The sequence below is a fragment of the Phyllostomus discolor genome, chromosome 14 (genome assembly GCF_004126475.2).
Source record: "Phyllostomus discolor isolate MPI-MPIP mPhyDis1 chromosome 14, mPhyDis1.pri.v3, whole genome shotgun sequence".
In the NCBI taxonomy this organism is placed as follows: Eukaryota; Metazoa; Chordata; class Mammalia; order Chiroptera; family Phyllostomidae; genus Phyllostomus; species Phyllostomus discolor.
Genome location: NC_040916.2, coordinates 38,232,973 through 38,254,111, shown reverse-complemented (window position 1 = coordinate 38,254,111; position 21,139 = coordinate 38,232,973). Strand labels below are relative to the sequence as shown.

Sequence of the window (21,139 nt, the reverse complement as noted above, 5' to 3'; positions counted from 1 at the left end):
CTCAAAACCTCTGACTGAAAACACCTATGGGAGTTGCAGCAGTGGGAGAAACTTCCAGCCTCACAGGAGAGTTCATTGAAGAGACCCACAGGGTCCAAGAACATAAATAAAACCACCCACCTGGGAATCAGCACCAGAAGTGCCCAGTTTACTTGAGGTAGCAGGGGAAGTGACTGAAAGCTGGCCAAGAGCTGAGCAAATGGCATTGTTCCCTCTTGGACCCCTCCCCCACAGGCAGCACCACAACTTAGCAATGTGGGTTGCCCCACCCTGGCATATACCTAAGGCTCCACTCGTTACAATGTAATAGGGAAGCTGAGACCAAAAATATATGGCCCTAATGAAAGAACAGATCAAAGCTCCAGAAGAAATACTCTAAGTGACGAAGAGATAGCCAGCCTATCAGTACAGAGTTCAAAATGCTGGTATTCAGGATGCTCATAGAAATGGTTGAATATGGTCACAAAATGTAGGAAAAAGTGAAGGCTATGAAAAGTGAAATGAAGGGAAATGTACAGGGAACCAACAGTGAAGGGAAGGAAACCAGGACTCACGTCAATGATTTGGAGCAGAAGGAAGAAATAAACACTCAACCAGAACAGAATGAAGAAAACAAGAATTCAAAAAAATGAGAGGCTGAGGAATCTCCAGGGCAACTTTAAATGTTCCAACATTCGAATCATAGGAATGCCAGAAGGAGAAGAGGAAGTGCAAGAAATTGAAAACTTATTTGAAAAAATAATGAAGGAGAACTTCTCCAATCTGGCAAAGGAAATAGACTTCCAGAAAGTCCAGGAAGCTCAGAGAGTCCCAAGGAGGAACACACCAAGGCACATCATAATTACATTACCCAAAATCAAAGATAAGGTGAGAATCTTAAAAGCAGGAAGAGAAAAGGAAACAGTTACCTACAAAGGAGTGCCCATTAGATTTAGCAGCTGATTTCTCTAAAGAAACCTTACAGGCAAGAAGGGGCTGGAAAGAAGTATTTGAAGTCATGAAAGGCAAGGACCTACATCCAAGATGACTCTATCCAGCACAGCTATCATTTAGAATGGAAGGACAGATAAAGTGTTTCCCAGATAAGGCCAAGTTAAGGGAGTTCATCATCACCAAGCCCTTATTATACGAAATGTTAAAGGTACTTAATATCTAAGGAAAAGAAGATGATCAAAATTATGAACAGTAAAATGATGACAAAGTCACAACTATCAACAACTGAGCCTAAAAATAAAAATAAAAAAGAAAACTAAGAAAACAACTAGAACAGGAACAGAATCACAGATATGGAGATCACACGGAGGGTTATCAGTGGGCGGGGGGGGGGTATGGGGGAAAAGGTACAGGGAATAAGCAGCATAATTGGTAGGTACAAGTAGACAGTGGGAGGTTAAGAATAATATAGGAAATGGAGAAGCCAAATAACTTATATGTATGACCCATGGACCTGAACTAAGGGGTGGGGTGTGGGTGGGAGGGGGGTTGCCAGGCAGAGGGGAATAAAGGGAAGGAATGGAACAACTGCAATAGCATTATCAATAAAATATATTTAAATATGAATAAACTTATTGGTAATATTTTATGGTTTTCAGTGTAGATACCTTATACATCATCTGTCAGATTTACCCCCATTCCATTGCTTAATGCTGTTATAAATGGTATTTTTTTTAATTTAAAATACCAATTGTTACTGGTTTATAGAAAGTTGATTTTATTGATATTATAGGATGAGACCTAGTTAAGTTCATTTTTAGTTCTGTACCTTTTTTGTATATTACTTAGCATTGCCTACATGGACAATTATATCATCTGTAAATAAAGACAACTTCAGTTCTTCCTTTCTAGTCTTTATGCCTTTTATTTCTTTTCCTTGCCTGCAAACACTGGCTAGAACCTCGACCACAATGTTGAGTAGAAGTGGTAAAGCTATATCCTTGTTTTTAGGGAAACTTCCCCTACAGATTCTTTCCTTACTACAACGTCCATTGCACTAAATTGTTTGAAGTGTTCAGATGGGTTGGAAGGAACAGTGGTTAGGAGCTGACTACTACACAAGTACTACACTATGGAGCCGGGATTGTGTTTTGGACTGAAGAATGTTGTAGCCAAGAGTGAGCTTGTCATCTGTGACCTGTAATATAAGCTGCATGGAGATCATTTGAAATGAACATGCTAACATACCACTGTAGGATGAGTTATAATAATATAGGGTGGATGCTGGCTTGGAATAACTTAAAGGAGACCTATGTGAGCAAACAGGTAGACCGATCACCAAACACTGCCATCTTCTCCTTATTCATAATCTAACAGGAAGTTTCATTTTCTAAACATGCTATTCATTACTAGGTGGCTTCAAAAAAAGGGATAATCTTTTATTCAAAACTACCATCTTTTGACATAGTCTTCCAACCCATTAAATGAAATGTTTGTGTTCAAAATGATCTATTTTGCAAATTGTTACATATCTACTAAGTCAGGTACCTACTTCCTGATACTTTAAGTCAGCATATAAGAAAAGATAAAAGGAAAGTACTGAAGAATACATTTTGGCAAAGGGAAAAACTTACAAAACCTATATTGAACTGCGGAACTTTTGTAGGATATGTGCTAAGTGAATTTTGCAAGCAGATAAGTTAAAGGAGGCATTCAGTTAATTCCTCAAAGTGTCAAATTGAATAATTTGAGGAGTTACTAACTTAGACAAGTAGGCTTATTTGAAATGTAAAGGCTACATTTATTGAAAAGGATCTATTTTAGCTATGGTTTCTTACAAAGTGAGGAGCTGTCTTCCTTTAAGCTACTAAAAACTGTGGGCAGTACCATGGCACTAAGACTTTTTGTGATAGTATCCTTAGAAGATAATGTCTTTTGGTCAGGGAACATTGAAGAACAATTCAGTGACTTGAGAGCTTGGTGTAGTGGGTGGATTGTTTGTTGTCGGCAGTGCTAGGTGGGAGTGCTTTATTGCTGACATACTATTTTAATTTTCTATCCTTCAGATACTTGGATTTGAACTGCATTTTGGAATTCATCTACCCTTAAAATGCCACCAGCAGTTGGAGGTCCAGTTGGATACACCCCCCCAGATGGAGGCTGGGGGTGGGCAGTGGTATTTGGAGCTTTCATTTCCATCGGCTTCTCTTATGCATTCCCCAAGTCTATTACTGTGTTTTTCAAAGAAATTGAAGGAATATTCAATGCCACCAGCAGTGAAGTGTCATGGATATCCTCCATCATGTTGGCTGTCATGTATGCTGGAGGTAAGTACCACTGAGGCCTGCATTTTTAATGATCATTCTGTGTCTCATTCAGATGTTTTGATGTGTCGTTTCTTGAAGCTTTATGTTTAGAGTCACATTTTTCATTACTGTTAGCAATGACAACTTTTGCTCTGTTTGTTCCACTATAGTTGCCTGAAACCGAAATGAGAAATTGTGATTTGATTTCACTATCACTGAGCTTTAAAAAGCTCTCAGAAAAATTACACATGCACAACTGATTTTTCTTATTGTTCTCTGCCAGACTCTTGAGATGTAAACATGAAAATTTTTTAAAATTGATGTTGGAGAATTAAAGTAAATCAGGTCATCCTGAATAGCTAATGCAGTCTTAGATAAAAAAAACTTTTCATGGTGTTACAGTTAAAGAAATGAAAAAAATCTCCCCCTTGTTCCTTGTGATATTATTGGTCTTAAAATCATTTCATCTGTATCTTAAACTTAAGTTTTATCATTTTCCCCCTTCTGCCTTGATATAAGAAGGAAATGTGGAGAGTTAGTGCTGACTTAATAACATCATTTTATTTTTTCCCCCAAGTCTAAAATATTTATTCTCTAGCCCTTTACAGAAAAAAAGTTTCTGACCCCTGCTCTAGCTCTTTATTTCCTTTTTTTAAAAGTATATTTTACTGATTATGCTATTGCAGCTGTCCCAATTTTAACCCCTTTGCCTCCTTCCGCCTGGTAGCCCCCCCTTCCCTCCAGCAATCCTCCCCTTAGTTCATGTCCATGGGTTGTACATTTAAGGTCTTTGGCTTCTCCATTTCCTATACTATTCTTCACTTTTCCCAGTCTATTTTTTACCTACCAATTATGCTTCTTACTCCCTGTACCTTTTCCCCCATTCTCCTGCCTCCCCCACCCCACTGATAAACCCTCCAAAGGATCTCCACATCCTTTTCTAGTTTGCTTAGTTTTTGTTTAGACTCAGTTGTTCATAGTTGTGACTTTGTTGTCATTTTACTGTTCATAATTTTGATCATCTTCTTTTCCTTAGATATTAAGTACCTTTAACATTTCATATAATAAGGGCTTGGTGATGATGAACTCCCTTAACTTGGCCTTATCTGGGAAACACTTTATCTGTCCTTCCATTCTAAATGATAGCTTTGCTGGATAGAGTCATCTTGGATGTAGGTCCTTGCCTTTCATGACTTGGAATAGTTCTTTCCAGCCCCTTCTTGCCTGTAAGGTTTCTTTAGAGAAATCAGCTGCTAAATCTAATGGGCACTCCTTTGTAGGTAACTGTTTCCTTTTCTCTTCCCACTTTTAAGATTCTTTATCTTTAACCTTTGGCATTTTAATTATGATGTGTCCTGCTGGGTCCTCTTTGGGTCCAACTTGTTGGGGACTCTGTGTTCTTCCTGGACTGGTATGCCTATTTCCTTTGCCAAATTAGGGAAGTTTTCTTTCATTATTTTTTCAAATAAGTTTTCAACTTCTTACTCTTCCTCTTCTCCTTCTGGCATTCTTATGATTCGGATATTGGCACTTTGGGAGATGTCCCAGAGTCATCTTACTTTCTTCTAGGTTTTTGAATTCTTGTTCCTTCATTCTGTTCTGGTTGACTGTTTATTTCTTCCTTATGTTCCAGTTCATGTATTTGAACCCCGGATTCCTTCCCTTCCCTGTTGTTTACCTGTACATTTTTCTTTATTTTACTTATGGCAGCCTTCATTTCTTCCCTTATGCTTTTCCTGTACTCTTTGAGTTCTCTGAGCATACTTATCACCAGTGTTTTGTACTCTGCATTTGATTGGTTGGCTACCTCTGTTTTGTTCAGTTCTTTCTCTGGGGTTTTGTTCTGTTGTTTTGTTTCGGCCATATTTCTTTGTCTTCTCAATTTGGTTGCCTCTCTGTGTTTGTTTCTGTGTATTAGGTAGAGCTGCTTTGACTCTTGTCAGTGCACCTGTTAAGTTGTGTGAGGCAGAATTTTTAGGTATTTGCTGAGGTGGGGCAACGTGCTTCACCACTTTGTGACTTTGTATGTGGGGGAGGGGTCAGAGAGGGGACAATGCTGCTGTCTGGCCGCGGAGGCTTGCTCAGCACTTGCCCTGTTTCCAGTCACTGCCTCCCTTCCTGTATGCTACTGGTGTTCCTCTGGCTGCTTCTCCAGTGGTGGTTCCCAGGGTGCATGAATCTGTGTTAGTTCTAGGACTATGCGGGCCCTTTAGACGGAATCTCCTGAGAGACTGGCAGTTTCTACTGTAGCCCCAACCCCCACTGGTTTTCATAGCCAGAAGTTGTGAGGCCTCATTCTCCTGGTGCTGGAACCCTAGGCTGCGCAGTCTGGCCTGGGGCAGGGATCACTGTCTCCCAAGGTTCCCCTCCTGGCTTTATCCTCCACAGTGACTGTGGGACTGCCCATTCTGCCCGCTGCTGCCGCCACGCCACGTCCTCTCCATCCTGGCTCTCCGCCTCTACCCCTCCTACCCATTTGGGTGAATTTGACTTCTTTAAAACCTTAATTGTCAATCCTCCATACAGTTCAATTTTCTGACAGTTCTAGGTGTTTTTTGTTTTGAGATGGTGATCCTTCTTATGGTTGTGCAAGGGGGTGAAGCATGTGTACCTGTGCCATTTTGACTGGAAGTCTGTGAATAACATCATTCTAATTACTGTTCGTTTCACCTTGGAACACCAGACCACAATTGAACGTGTAAAAGTCAAAACCTACCATACTACTTAAAATGTACAGTTGCTTAGTTAGCAGAGATCTAAAGCCAAATGTATTTGTTTACTGGGATTGACACTTTCCTACGTTGCTTATTTAGGCAAGTTTTCACTTCTGGTAATCTTTATTCTTGGTAGCAGTTTAGTACCTCAGATCATTTTCATGTAATTCTTTAATAACCAGTATAAATATTCTCCATTTCAACTGTTAACCTGGGCCTTACGCTTCTAACCTGGTAGCAGATTCAACCAATTTTTGTTTTGCTTTGTTTCTAATTTTTATTTATTAGAAAGAGAAGAAAGGAAGAGAAACATCAATTATTTGTTCCACTTATTTATGCATTCATTGGTTGCTTCTTGTATGTGCCCTGGTGGGGGATCAAACCTGCAACCGTGGCGTATTGGGGCAACACTCTGAGTCGCCAGGGCACAACCAGTTTTTATGAGGCACTACCTACATATTCCGTACTAGATTAGGTGTTGTGATAGAGAACACTCAGTCTTGAGCCTTGCCTTTGGGAAGTTTACGTGTATAATCCTGTTGAGACAATAACATAAACTCATGAAACAAATAAGTAGTTGAAGTCATAACCGAATTAAATGCATCATTTCATTGCACAGAGAACGGGTGACCTGGTTGTCTTTGAGATCGTTTGGGTGACTGGGAACAGGTGTGGGAAGACATTTTTTTCTTCTGTATGTACCTTTCTTTTAAATTTTGAACATAGGCCTGCTTTGTGAATTAAATTAAGTACTTTTTAAAAGAACGTAAGTGCTTTTAAAATACAGGCTCAGGACTCATATTAAAAAGGAACTTTGGGCATTATCTAGGTTCTGAGAGCTAGTAATTTTGGAGGCCTTTAACTCCACCTGCCAGGGTTTCTAATCAGGTTTTGACTATGATGGCTTGAAGAAATTGGTATAAACATTATCCAGAGATACTCCAGGTGCTTGGTGTAACTTTAAGCTGACTGCAAATTAGAGGTTCACTATTGCAATTCCAAGCTGCCAAAGAACTTGAGAGCCACTTGCATTTTGCATCAGCAGTAAGTGATGTCAGTTCTGCTAATTGCACATAATACTTTCTTTTGGGAAAATTGTTCCTTCTTTGTCCTCACCCAGAGATAACTAGCACATTTCTCCCAATTTTGTTATAATAGGTCTACGAACTGTATCCCTCCCTATTTTTAATGATAGCTAATTAGGGCCATCCTTCCTGAAATAACTCTGAAAGACAAATTGCCTGTCATGAGCCTTGTGGCAGAATTTTTACTAAATGGGTTATTTTGTTTTGATTGGTTCCTAAATAGTATGTCCCCTAAGAATTATCACTTTTACAACTGCCATAATCCTTTAACTTGTGCATTAGGGCCACACCTTCACCACTAGTGTGCTTTGAGCTGTTAGTGATTCAGGTTTTCTGTTTTAGAGCTTTGGTTCACAGATACTTACTGACTCTTGTTAGAGGACTTTTTAGGGGAGAAGATCATAGTTGCCTACTGATGGTTTGTTTACTGGCTTGAGTCGTTTCCCGTTTTTCTAACATGAAAGTGTAAATCTGTGTATGTTTTCAGTCCTACAGTGATGGCATCTTAACTTTTCCTCTCTAAAATACTGGAAACTTTACAACATTAACTTAAACATCAAAGAGTCAACAGTGTGGCAATATTTTGATCTTTGTAATTCTGAGTATACAAAATTTGTTTCATGAGTAATTTAGGTGGAGATATTTCATTCTTTCACCTCACACAAGCTATCAATCCAAACTGCTTCCAAACCAGCTGTGATCTGATATTTGTATGAAGTGACTTAGAAGGGCGACAAAAACTTCTTCATACGTGTACTTGGTTGAGCCTGAAGCCTGCCGTGGCAGCTGGGTATTGACTCAACACCTTAGAGAGAACTGGTCGTCTGAAACACTAGGATATCAAAAGCATTAATTCCTTCTTGCATGTTTATTAAGTGTATGTACACACACACACACACACAAAGTGGGTACATACATACCATATTTTGATTTTGGGTTCCCTGTAGCCAGAGCCTGTTCTTTAAATCCTAAAACACCATAGTGCCATTCTAAATACTACCATTAGAATATAATTAACTGCAGAATTTTCCATAGTATTTATGGAAATATGTCCACATATGACCAACAATATGTTCTGATTATATATGGTTTTTAAAATAGACTTGTCATCTTCTAGGGAGCTAAGTGTATAATAAACCAAATCAAGTCATAATTTACTGTGCTGGTAGAAATATGATTTGTATGTCTTCTGCTTTACGACTTAATTCTAAAAATATAGAATGCATGTAATGGGAAGAACATGGGCTACGCCTGAAATTTGAGTCTCACTAGCTTTGTGACCACGCAAATTCAAACAGCCCTTCCCTAATGCTGCGCTGTAGTGACCCTGTCTTACCTGTAGTCCTCTGTTGGGTTAGCCAAAAAGTGCATATGGTTTTTTCCATAAAATAAAAGACACATTTTCATTTTCACCAATAACTTTATTGATTTGGATATATTGAGTATGTTGTCTATCTCCTGCATGGTATACATTGATTTTCCTCAGTTAATGTCTCAATTTTATTGCTATCAACTTCAACCCGTCTACCTGACTGTGGAGCATCATCCAGCAAGAAATCTCCAGGACAAAACTTCGCAAACCACTTTTGACACGTTTGATCAGTCATAGTACCTTCTCCACACACTGCACAAATCTTTTTTTGCCTTTCAATTGCATTTTACTTTTCTTGAAATAATAAAGCATTATATGCTGAAAATGTGTATATATTTTTCCATCTTCAGTATTAAAATGGCTACATAAAAATTCACCAATTTTGATAAGTTCCTTTTAAAAGACAACTAAGGGCTACTAAAGCCATCTTATGGAAAAAACCAAATGAACTTTTTGGCCACCCCAATACTTTAACTGGACAGACAGTTATGGTGTGATGTAAACAAAGTTTTCATTTCCACAAGTGAATATTCATGAATTAGAGACATAAGTAGTATAAATAAATGAAATTCAGTTAATGTATTTTAACTTGTAATCAGCAAATATTATTCGTCTATGTAAGAATTGCATTGTGTTATAGCTTTTAAACCATTGTTTGCTTTGGATAAGACTTTTTTAATAATTAAAACAAATTTGGAAATGGGGAATTATAGATTATATCTATTGGTAGCAAATAAGAGGACATGTGAAATGTATAAATCTTTTTCTTCTTGACCCTTAATAATTCATTTTTTATTTGGTTCCTCCTCTCACATTCAAGATAAACTTTTTTTTTATATTCATCTATTTAGCTGAAGAAATTTAATCTGGTTTTCTTAGCTAACACTCCATTTCCTACCCTCTTGAGGTGTTAGACCCAAGGATATTTTGGCCATTATCTGCCTTAATCTCCTACAAGCATGTTTTTTCACAGTATTAGCTAACACAAAGTAGTAGTATAGGCATGGAACCAGGTCAGCGCTCTAAAAGACAACTCAGCTCAATACCTGAGACATATAGATGTAACTGCAAAACTAAACTTGGAAAAAATAATTATGTATTTTTGTCTTTTTAAAAAATATAACACAAACCACATTTATGATAGTGTAAGTAAACCATCATACCCTAGATCGTCAAGAAGCCCATGAACATCCATTACCAGTACATTTTCAGCCTGTTGTGCCTTAGAAGAGAAGGATTAAGGGTCTAGTCTTTTATATTTTAGTAAAATTTCATCCACTATATCTAGATGTACAAGATACACAATTTATGGTGTTTTTTAACCTATTTCCAGTACATAAACCTCTGACTATGAAAGAATTACAGAAAGCAGTTGCCTTCTGTTGTACCGTTTATTTTGGAGGACTTGTCAGTGTCACTAATGCCTTGTGGAGATCTGAGGGGGTAGGTTCTTTTCCTCGGTACCACTAAATTTTTGGTTCTTTCTTAGGTCCTATCAGCAGTATCCTTGTGAACAAATATGGCAGCCGTCCAGTGATGATTCTCGGTGGCTGCTTGTCAGGCTCCGGCTTGGTCGCCGCTTCTTTCTGTAACAGCGTGAAGGAGCTTTACTTGTGTATTGGAGTCATCGGAGGTGAGTTGCTGCTGGTTCCTTTTCAAGCATTAATTTTTACTGCCGGCTATTTGGTGTTCACCTGCAACTGTCTTTGAGATCTCTTGTGAAATTCCTTCCTTATAGAAATTACTTGATGATTATTTTAAAGAGTTGTAAATACATTAAAAGTGCTAGAAGGTGTTCATTGTTGGATGGATGAATGAATTGAAAGAGATGATTGCATTCCTCGTCCTAAGAATAGTCCATGGTAGTAGGTAAAATGTGTCTGGCAACTTGTTGCCAGGGAGATTACTGGTTCTTACTCTCTTTCCTTACCTCTTCCTGTCATGGGGGGGTGGGCTTCTATTAGAGGAGGAGAGAGTGTTAAACATAAAGCAAGAATTATCTCGTAGAATGTCTACGTACATTTCTGAGGGACAGGATCGTCTTGAGAGTTCCCCCCGCCTTTTTAATAGCCATAATTTTACAATCCAGAGAATATGACTGTTAACATTTTGATGTGTATCCATGCAAACTTTCTTCTGTGCACAAATAACCTTTTTTAGAACAAAAAAGGATCAGATTACTTGTTTTATAGCCAGTCTTTTCCCACCTGACGGATCATGCACATCTATGTCATTAAATATTCTGATAGGAAACTTTTAATCTCTGTTTTCTCCACTGAATAGGTATATGCCATAATTTTATTTGACTCCTAGTTACTTATTGAATATTTAGGCTTTTGGGTGTTTTTTTCACTCTGTATTATTAGTAAATAGTATTATATTGATAGTCCTTTGTGAATATGAATATTTTCTTGAGATACATTTATAAAAGTGGAACTGCTATGTTTTTTAAATAAATGTAAGCTAAATTTCCATCCAGAAAGGTTGTATTTATTTATAAAAGTTCCACTATAATATATGAAATAGGATATACCTTTGGCAATGATGGGATATTATCTCTCTTAATCATTGCCATTTTAACGGATGAACAGTATCTCGGTTTTAATTTTCATTCCTTTACTAGGAAAGTAAATATTTTTATGTTTGTGTCTGTATTTTTTTAAAGAAATGCTTATTGACCAGTTAAGTATTCAGTTCAGTATTATTCTTTTTAAAGGTTTAATTATTCATTTTTACAGGGGGAGGGAGGGAGAAAGAGTGGGAAACGTCAGTGTGTGGTTGCCTCTTGCACCCCCCCCCCCCCCCCCCCAGGGGGGACCTGGCCCACAACCCAGGCTTGTGCCCTGACTGGGAAGCGTTTGGTTTGCAGGCAGGCACTCAGTGCACTGAGCCACACCAGCCAGGGCTCGGTTCACTATTGTTATGTATATTCACATCGACACCATCCGTCTCCAGGACACTTTTCATCTTGTAAAACTGTAACGGCTATACCCACTAAACAACCCCTATCCCCCCATTCCCCCCTTCCCAAGCTCCTGGTAAACACCATTTTTTTTCTGTCTTTGAATTTGGTAATTCAAAGTACCTCTTATAGGTGGAATCAAACAGTTGGGTTTTGTTTTGGTTTTTTGCTCCTCAATATTGTTTTATATTAGTTTCAGGTGTACATCATAGTGGTTAGACGATCATAATTTATAAAGTGATTACCTGATATTTCAAGTACCCATCTGGCACCATACATGTTTATTACAATATTATTGACTGTATTCCCTCTACTGTACTTTATATCCCTGTGACTGTTTCATAACTCCCAAGTTGTACTTAATCCCTTCACCTTTTTCACTCAGAACCCCAACTCCCTCCCCTCTGGCAACCATCGGTCTGTTTTCTGTATCTGTGAGTCCATTTCTATTTGTTAGTTTGTTCTTTAGATTCCACCTGTAAGTAAAATCACATGATATTTCTTTCTCTGACTTATTTCACTTAGCATAATATCCTCTAGGTCCATCCATGTTGTTGAAAATGGTAAGATTGCATTCTCATGTCCAAGTAATATTCCATTGTACATACAGGGGCTGGCAAAACTAGTTTACAGCTATTTGTATGGAAAAAGACATGCAAGTTATGATTCTAACAGCTGTATTAACTCAAAAGAATGTCACAAGGATACCTAGAAGATTGTACCCAAGTGCACTATGCTGTTGTCACATTCTTGTGAGTTAATAGAGCTATTGTAATAATCATACTTGCTTGTCTTTTTCCATACAAACAACTGTAAATCTACTTTTGCCAACCACTGTCTGTACCACAACTTTCTGATCCACTCGTCTATCGTTGGGTACTTGGGTTGCTTCCATATCGTGGCTATTATAAATAATGCTGCACTGAACATAGGGGTGTGTTTATCTTTTCAAATTAGTGTTTTGGGTTTGAGTATATACCCAGAAGTGGAATTGCTGGGTCATAAGGCAGTTCCACATTTAATTTTTTTGAGGAAACTTCATACTGTTTTCCATAGCGTTCGTACCAACTTGTATTCCCACCAATAGTGCACAAGGGTTCCCTTTTCTCCACATCCTCAAACATTTGCTGTTTGATAATAACCATTCTGACAGGTGTGAGGTGGTATCTCATTGTGGCTTTAATTTGCATTTCTCTGATGATTATGGATATTCAGCATCTTTTCATATGTCTTCTTAGGAGAAGTGTCTATTCAGATCCTTTGTCCATGTTTATTTTTTTGAAGATTTTATTTATTTTTAGAGAGGGGAAGGGAAGGAGAAAGAGAAGGAGGGAAACATTAATGTTTGGTCATGAATGGTTGCCTCTTCATGCACTCCCTACTGGGGACCTGGCCCACAACCCAGGCACATGCCCTGACTGGGAATTAAACAAGAGACCCTTTTTTCTCAGGCCAGTGCTCAGTCCACTGAGCCACAGTAGCCTGGTCTCTGCCTGTTTTTTAATTGGATTGTTTAAGTTGTCTTTTTGTTTGCTTTTTTGGTGTTGAGTTGTATGTTTTTCATAAAATTTGGGTACTAACCCCTTATCAGATGTGTCATGGACGAATTACCTTCTCCCAAAATCATACCATTTTTATTCGCATTTGACTGGTTAATTCACTTAACATAATGTTGTAAAGGTCCATCCACTTGGTCACTGCATGTGTCCAAATGCTGTGATGCTGAATAATATTCCATCGTGTGTATGCACCACACTTTATTTACCCACTTGTCTGCTGATGGACACAAACTGCTTCCACCTTTTAGGTATTATGAACAACGCTGTTGTGAATGTGGGTATACAAATATTCTCAATAAATTTTTTACTGTTGAATTTTGTTTGAAAAAAATGTTTAGTCTTTTTACAATGTTTTTCCATAATTAAATGTCTACAATTTTCAAGTATTGAAAATTTTCAGTCTGTGATTTTCTTATATATTATTCTTAGAAAGTTATCTTCCACTTGCCTACTTTTAAAAATATGCCCTTTTTAAAAAAATAAGTAAATAAAAACATGTCTCCCCCTGTTTTTTACATTTAAAACTTATGGATGAAAAACATTTAACACAAAATAAGAGGAATGAAATACTTCATTCCCACATGATCAGTCAGTTTATTCATTTACTCTTAAAATATTCTGAGCAAACAACCGTATTGTGTTAGGCACTGTTCTGGATGCTGTGGGGATAGAGCAACACGTCAGGCAAAGTCATGGTCTTTCATGGAAGGAGGCAGACAGCACCACTCACAAACATGTGGGTGAGTAAGTGAAGGATCAGGCAGTGATGCATGCTGTGCGTGGCCTCAATGTGGAGTGTTCCTACAGGGAGAACTGAGTAGGCAGAGAAAGGAAGGTGGCATTTCAGAGATGACCTTGATGCAGATCTGAGGAACGACATGGAGCTAGCTCTGTGAAAATCTAGGGGAAGATAGGCCCTAAGTCAACTGCATGCTTATTAGCACAGGTAAGAGTGGCCCAGTATGAGGTCAGGGAGGGAGAAAGCACCAGGTAAAGGTTATGGATAGAGAGCCATTAGCAGGTTTGAAATAGGGGAGTGTCCTGGTCTGGTGTATTGGTTTAAGCCCATGTGAATAGCTTAAACACAAATGGTGGAGAGCAAGAGGGGCAGGAAAAGCATGTAGAAGTTATTTATTTGTAGCACTATTTATTGAATAATTATCTCTGTGGTGATTTAAGATGTCACTTTTGTTTAACATTAAGTGTTTATATATTTCAGGTATGTTCCTGAACTTTGTCCACTTTCATTGATCAGTGTTTACCTATCAGTGAGTCAGAGACAGCCACACTGTTCTAATGACCAGTAGCTTTTAGAAGTCCATTTAAATTAGTCTCACTCCTCCTCCTCCATCGCCAAAAATTTCTTGGTTGGCTCCCGTGTATTCTCTAAGTATGTGTTAGGGTCCTGTTACCTCATCTACAAGATGAAATACATTCACGTTTTCATTGGAATCACATACAATTTGTGCATTCATTTGGAGGTATTGACACCTTGACAGTGTTGTGTTTTATTATCCAAAAACCTTATGTGTGTCCTTTTTGATTCTCCAACATTTCAGGAAATTACACAATTGTAGCCATTATTAATTCTAGTATTAATTTCACAACTTACAGTTTTGGGTGCTATTGTAGAAGGGCTAATTTCATATTGTATTTTCTGTTGTAATACTATTTTCTCTCTGTTTGATGACAGCCTACTCTATGGTCCCCTATAGTTATTGGTGATTTTGCTAGATTTGACAGATATTCACCTTTAAATAGTATGAACAATAACAAAAGTAACTAATATTTATCGAGCATTTACCACATGCCAGGCACTGGGTGCTTTACTCGTAGCAGTGCTGCGTGCCTGTCATACATGTTAGGGAGTGGTCACAGGAGGGCCAACATGTGTGACATCGCACAGACAACGAGTCGTGATGCGAGCTTTGACCCCACGTAGTCTGGACTTAAGAGCTCATTTAACACGTCCTTCAGTAATGTGGATGTTTGTCTCCTTCCATTACTTACACCTTTATTTTAATTTATTTGTCTGGCTAAGTAATTCCAAGTATCTCTCTGACGCTGATTACGGCATGTGATTCTTTTTTTCCACTCCTCCCCAGGTCTCGGGCTTGCCTTCAACTTGAATCCAGCTCTGACCATGATTGGCAAGTACTTCTACAAGAGGCGGCCACTAGCAAATGGACTGGCCATGGCAGGCAGCCCCGTGTTCCTCAGTACCCTGGCCCCCCTCAATCAGGCTTTCTTTGGCATCTTTGGCTGGAGAGGAAGCTTCCTGATTCTTGGAGGCCTCCTCCTGAACTGCTGTGTGGCCGGATCCCTGATGCGACCCATAGGGCCCCCACCAGCCAGATCGGCGAAATATCAGTCCAAAGAAACCTTTCAGGAAGCTGGAAAATCTGATTCGAAACAAGTGGGAGGTGATGCAAACACAGACCTCATTGGAGGAAACCCCATCCAGGAGAAGGAGAAGGAGTCATTCTTCCAAACGATTAATAGGTTCCTGGACTTTTCCCTGTTCACTCACAGAGGCTTCCTGCTGTACCTCTCTGGGAACATGATCATGTTTTTTGGACTGTTTGCTCCTCTGGTCTTTCTTACTAATTATGGCAAGAGTATGCATTTCTCTAGTGAGAAGGCTGCCTTCCTTCTTTCCATCCTGGCTTTTGTTGACATGGTAGCCAGACCATCCATGGGACTTCTAGCCAACACAAGGTGGATAAGACCTCGAATTCAGTATTTTTTTGCTGCTTCGGTTGTTGCAAATGGAGTGTGTCATCTGCTAGCACCTTTGTCTACCACCTATATTGGGTTCTGCATCTATGCAGGAGTTTTTGGGTATGCATTTGGGTGGCTCAGCTCAGTATTATTTGAAACACTGATGGACCTTGTTGGACCCCAGAAGTTTTCCAGTGCTGTGGGATTGGTGACCATTGTGGAATGCTGCCCTGTCCTCCTGGGGCCACCGCTTTTAGGTACAGTACTTCTCCTTATCTCCGTGTTAACATAAAACAGGCAGAGATGGGGAAGGTGACAGAAAGCAGAGACCAGCGAGCCTCTTGCTGGAGGAGAGCAGGTCTTGCGGGTTTCTGTACCCCCGGTGCCTGGCACAGCATAACTGCTCAAATACTTACAGGGTTGAATTAAACTGAACCATCAAACTAAGAGGGGAGTAAAATATTTTTACAAATGACATTGTTTCTTAAAATGTTTCCTCTCTGTAAAACATACATGCTTATTACAAGAAAACATGTAATATATAACTCCACATCTAAAGTACTGGTGGTAACTGCATTTTTATTAAATAATAATGTAGTTTATTTTAGGAGTAGTAGTAATAGCTACCGTGTAAACTCACCATGTACTGGCCTATTTTCCATATCCTCTTATACCTCATAAGACTATGAGAGTTCCTACTTCATAAGTGAAGAAATAGAGGATTCACAAAGTGAAATAAGAGTTTTTGAGATCTTGCTCCCTGGAATATATCATCAGCTTGGCACCAGTAAACTCACATAAAAATTCAACTGACAAAAAAATAAAGAAAAGTGAAACAATTTGCCTTATATCACACAGCTAGTAATTGGCTAATTTGGGCACTATTTCCTAAGGTTATTAAATACTTTATTTTTTTATATTGCTAGCTCAGTAGGTAGCACATAGTGAGAAAGTAATGTGACCCCCCTTCTGGATGTAACTCCTACTTTCTCCTGCCACACCCAGTGAGTTGCCAAATCTTGTCAGTTTCCACTTCCTAAATCTCTTTCTAAGATACACATTTCTCCATTGCAATACCTCCCTTATCCACACTTTCTACCTCTAACTGCTCTGCCTTTATCCACTCTAGCTAGCCTTTAATCTGTTCCCTACTCTACAGGCAAAATTATCCCTGCAAATGCAAATCTGATATTTCAGCTCATTAAAACTCTCAAGTTGCTTTCTAGAGTGGTTTCCTGTCATTCTTAGGGTAAAGATCAAATACCCTAATGCGGCCTTCAGGGCCCACCTCTCCCTCCAGCCTCATCTCCGCCTCCCCCCACCCCCCCACACCGGTCTGTGCTCTCCTCCAGCAGCCCAGCCCTCTCCCCTTCCCCTCCTGGCCTGTCTCCTACCCCCTGCCTTTGTACTTCCTGTTCACTGCCTGGATCCCTGACCCATCTCCTCTCTTCCAAGTAGCTCCTTCCTCCTGTAAGTCTGGGCCTTAGTTTACTCTTGAGAAGCCTTCCTGACCCTGCTTATTGATCCCAATACTGTTTTCTGCTTTCAGACCTTCCTGATAGCACTTGTCACATGGTGTAATTATTTGAGTAACACTTCTCTCCTCCACTGAACTGTAGATGTATCCTTTACTCACTCACCTTTCTCCTCAGGGCCCAGCAGACCCTGTGTCTGGTGTGTGGAGAGGCTGAATACTCTGAGCAAGTGATGCTCTGAGTTAGAAACACATGGAATCATATCGAATTGGTTCTATGGATAGTGTAGAGTAGGGTTGTCTAGAGTTGATTCCGTGAGATGCCAATCTGATGAGATGCTAATGAATTTTACTATAACAAGGATTAACAAGGATTTCAATGCAAAAACCCCCTTGGAAACACCAAGTTAAGCAGATCTCTTTACTATAAGACCTTGCAGAGCCCTCAACATGCTAATATGCATTGTGAATCTGTAACAGAAAAGAATAAGCTATGCCATTTCTTCAAAATATTTGACTTTGGGAACATTAGGGAGGCATCCTGTAGCACAGAGGTTACAGCTGCAGCTTCAGAGTCCGACTTCCTGGCTTTAGAGCCAGCCTGTTACTAACTTTGGGCCCTTAGACAAGTTACTTAAGGCTCCTGCACAATAATGATAGAATCTGCCTGTTGTGAGGATTAAGCACTTTGAATGCTACAAAGGTATTGTTGTCAGGTAGCTTTTAGCACAGGACCAGTGAAGTTGTTAAAAAATAACAATACTCAAGGCCATCCAAAATCCAGTGTGACACCATAAAGAAAAGGGCGGGTCGTTTTTAGCAGTTCCTTTGTAAACCAATTTGTCGTTTGAGAATTGGGCTGACATCTTTCCATGTAGATCTCTGAGCTTCATTTGGGACCGGGTATAACTTTTATCCCTGTAACTATTGGTGGTTGTTTTCTTTCTTTTTTGGACATCTTTAGGTCGTCTCCATGACCAGTACGGAGACTACAAATACACGTACTGGGCCTGTGGCATCGTTCTCGTCGTCGCGGGCATCTACCTCTTCATCGGCATGGGCATCAATTACTGGCTCGTGGCGAAAGAACAGAAAGCAGAGAGGCAGAAGCAAAAGGAAAGAGAGGAAGAGGCCAGTGTTGCTATTGAGAAGCCAAAAGAATTTACCAACGTAGCAGATGCTCCAGAGCAGAAGGGCACAGAGGGGAGCCCTGCAGAGGAGGAGAGTCCAGTCTGAACCCCGGGGCTGAAGGGTGAATGGGGCAGCTTGTGACCCAAGATACCAGAAAATGTTCTACTGGCCTGCAACCTCCCAGTGGTGCTCAATGCAAATAGTGGGCATTTGCCTGGAAACCCTGCCGGGTGTCCCTTGAGGAAATTTTTGTTTCACTCCTTACCATTATCCCAAATTTAAGATGCCATATCCTTTGGGGAGGGAGTGGTTGGCAAAGAATGAGGGAAAGAAGTTGGATTTTTTTTTAATCTTAGCTTTTAACAGTGTCATGAAGGTTATAATATGTGCCTTAAGTTTTAGTCTTTAGAATCTTTAGGGAGCCTTAACTTTTTAAACCATTCTGCTGAATTATCTGCATTCCGTTACAAAGAAAAATAACTTGTTTGAAGCAAATCTAAAATTTAAAATTAATCTTGCTTCAGTGTTATTTGTAACATATTGTCAGACATTACCACTGAAAGGTTGACTAGAAATAGTGGTTGAAAGTTTTATAAAATCCTGGCGAAGGTATTTTCCCAGCATCAATAGTTGCCTGGCATATATATGTGCCTGCCTGCTATATATTTAGGAAACTTAAGGCATAAAACCTTGGAAATATCTTGGCTATTCTAGACACATTGTACTCACCAACACTCTTCTGGTATCTTTTCTTAGGATGCTTATTAGAAGCCCAGTTCTTGAGTTCATTAAATTACTATTTTTGCACCCCTTTTCAAAGACTTTTTTTGTGTGTGTTTATAGATCATTGTCCCTTCTGAGATCACTAAGTATTGTTTTTTCACTGTAAAAATTAGTATTAAAATATACAAAACTATATATTTTATTTGTGCCTCCTTAGTAAATCTAACATATATCTAATTAAAGGTAGACAGATATTTCAAACAGCAGCTGAATTCAGCTTAGTTTTTTCAAAAACCTCAGTTAAACTGTGAGACTTAGAATCTTTTTTGTTGTTTTTCCTGGAATTTTTCCCCTTTGATTCATAGTGGTTCCATTTATATCTGTGTCTAGTTTAGAGCTGTGTGAAATATTCAGTCTTGGGGTGTTTAGGTTTTGTTTTTGTTTTTTGTTTTTTAATGTCTGCTAATTCAATATAGTCAGAGATTTGGCCTCGGCAAAAGGATAGGATTGGGAGGGACGCTGCTAAGTATTTTTAGTTCAATAAATAGCTCCCCTTTTCTGAGACGTTCTTAAAGAAAATTATGTTTTGGTTAGAATTACTGGACACATTCTTAATCTCCCCACAAATATTTTGACCCCCTTTCACTTATTTGAAAAGTAGAGAAATGGATTTAGTATAAAGATAGGAGGGAAGATGGACCAGAATAAAAAATAAGTATTTTTTAACCTAATACCTTTTAAATTGAGATAGAACAGGAATAGACATTCAGTGAATTATATATTATATTCAGTGTATTTTAAAGTATTATAATTGACAGAGTGAAAGTATAGATTAAAAACTTTGTATAAGAAGAGGCTTGCTTTTCCAAATAAACTTTTTTTTTCCTTTTTTTATAAATACTTCTTCCTCCAAATGTTTTATTTGAGGAAAATATTACTGTTTATTTTCATTACTAAGATTCAATTTGACCCTTGCTAATATTAAATTAAATCATCCAGCTTATCTGCTCTGGGCTTTGTGTATATGGTTTATTTTGACTTTCTCCTTTCCTCTTTACTTAAAGACGAGCAAGAGGGTAATTTCGAAACAATCTCTCTGAAAGCATCCAGAGCAGTTACCCATAAGGACACAATGAAAACTCCCTTCCTCTGCCTGAGTGTCGTGGCAGAGGGAGGAGGCGTATAGGGGAGGAGCCTGCTGTGACTGACTGTTGGCAGGCTTCGCTCTGGTTTGGACTCTGCCATTTTCCATGGGCCCGAGTCTGGAACCTACCTCGCGCCTCTTTCCCCTTCTACGAAAATGAGGATCACTGTCAGTGAGGGAATGTAAGTAAAGGAAACGGGGGAGGGGGGAAGAAACGGATAAAACACATGTGTAGGATTATTTTCCTCTGCCCCATTTGTTAAGCTATATTGGTCTTTGGTCAACAACTGAATCTTGTTAGTGAAGGGAGGGGTTCGTGATGCAGATTAATTACCACTCACCAGAAGGAAAGTTTCTGAGGCTGCTGTATTCGGAAGCAAGGGTTACAAACTGGTTCAGAGCTGGGACTGAAGTATTTATCGCCCAGTCTAACCCTGACCTTCTCCCGCTGAAGATACAGGCCCGAGGGAATCCACTAAGATGAGTCGGGGACCAGAGCCAACACTGAAACCCAACAGAGGTCTACTCCGTGCCATCTGTTCGCGGTAACAAGCAGCTACTCCGCTGTGTTACAGTGCTGCGTTCAACAAGGAAGCCCCCGAGGCTTCCCCATCCAGGCTGGTGCCCCTTGCTCCACGTGAGAACTAGTTTATTTCAGTTCACACAGGTTTCAGTGGCTGCTTTGGGAAAACTGATGTATGCAGAGTACCCGCCTTTCTTTTCTCTGCCCTGCACCCTCGGGCAGTCCGAGAGACACACACAGCTCTTACATCGCTGTAATGCCTCGAAAGGCTCCCAGAGGAACACACTGGAAGGCAGGAACCTGGGGGCCAGACGACCGAGGATGCTCACAGCACCACACATACCGCGGGTCACACTCGACCTGTGGGGAGCCTACGTGACCTCAGCTGGCCAGGGTAAAGGAGTAATTTGTACAAAAAGTTGAGGGAAGGATGAGAGTAAGACAAATTATGGAAAATTCAGAGAAGTATTTTATTCTTGATTTAATCACACC

At 39.5% G+C, this 21,139-nt stretch overlaps 1 protein-coding gene across 1 annotated transcript in view; it reads left to right on the top strand.

Annotated features, from left to right (window-relative positions):
- Nucleotides 1-19,990, top strand: part of SLC16A1 (solute carrier family 16 member 1) — a 41,465-nt gene extending 21,475 nt beyond the window's left edge. The window contains exons 2-5 of the mRNA XM_028502768.2: nucleotides 3,000-3,260; nucleotides 9,900-10,043; nucleotides 15,037-15,909; nucleotides 18,091-19,990. Of these exons, the coding sequence (XP_028358569.1) occupies nucleotides 3,044-3,260; nucleotides 9,900-10,043; nucleotides 15,037-15,909; nucleotides 18,091-18,362 (1,506 nt within the window). The 5' untranslated portion in view covers nucleotides 3,000-3,043 and the 3' untranslated portion in view covers nucleotides 18,363-19,990. The remainder of the gene's footprint in view (nucleotides 1-2,999; nucleotides 3,261-9,899; nucleotides 10,044-15,036; nucleotides 15,910-18,090) is intronic.
- The last annotated feature ends 1,149 nt before the right edge of the window (nucleotides 19,991-21,139 follow it).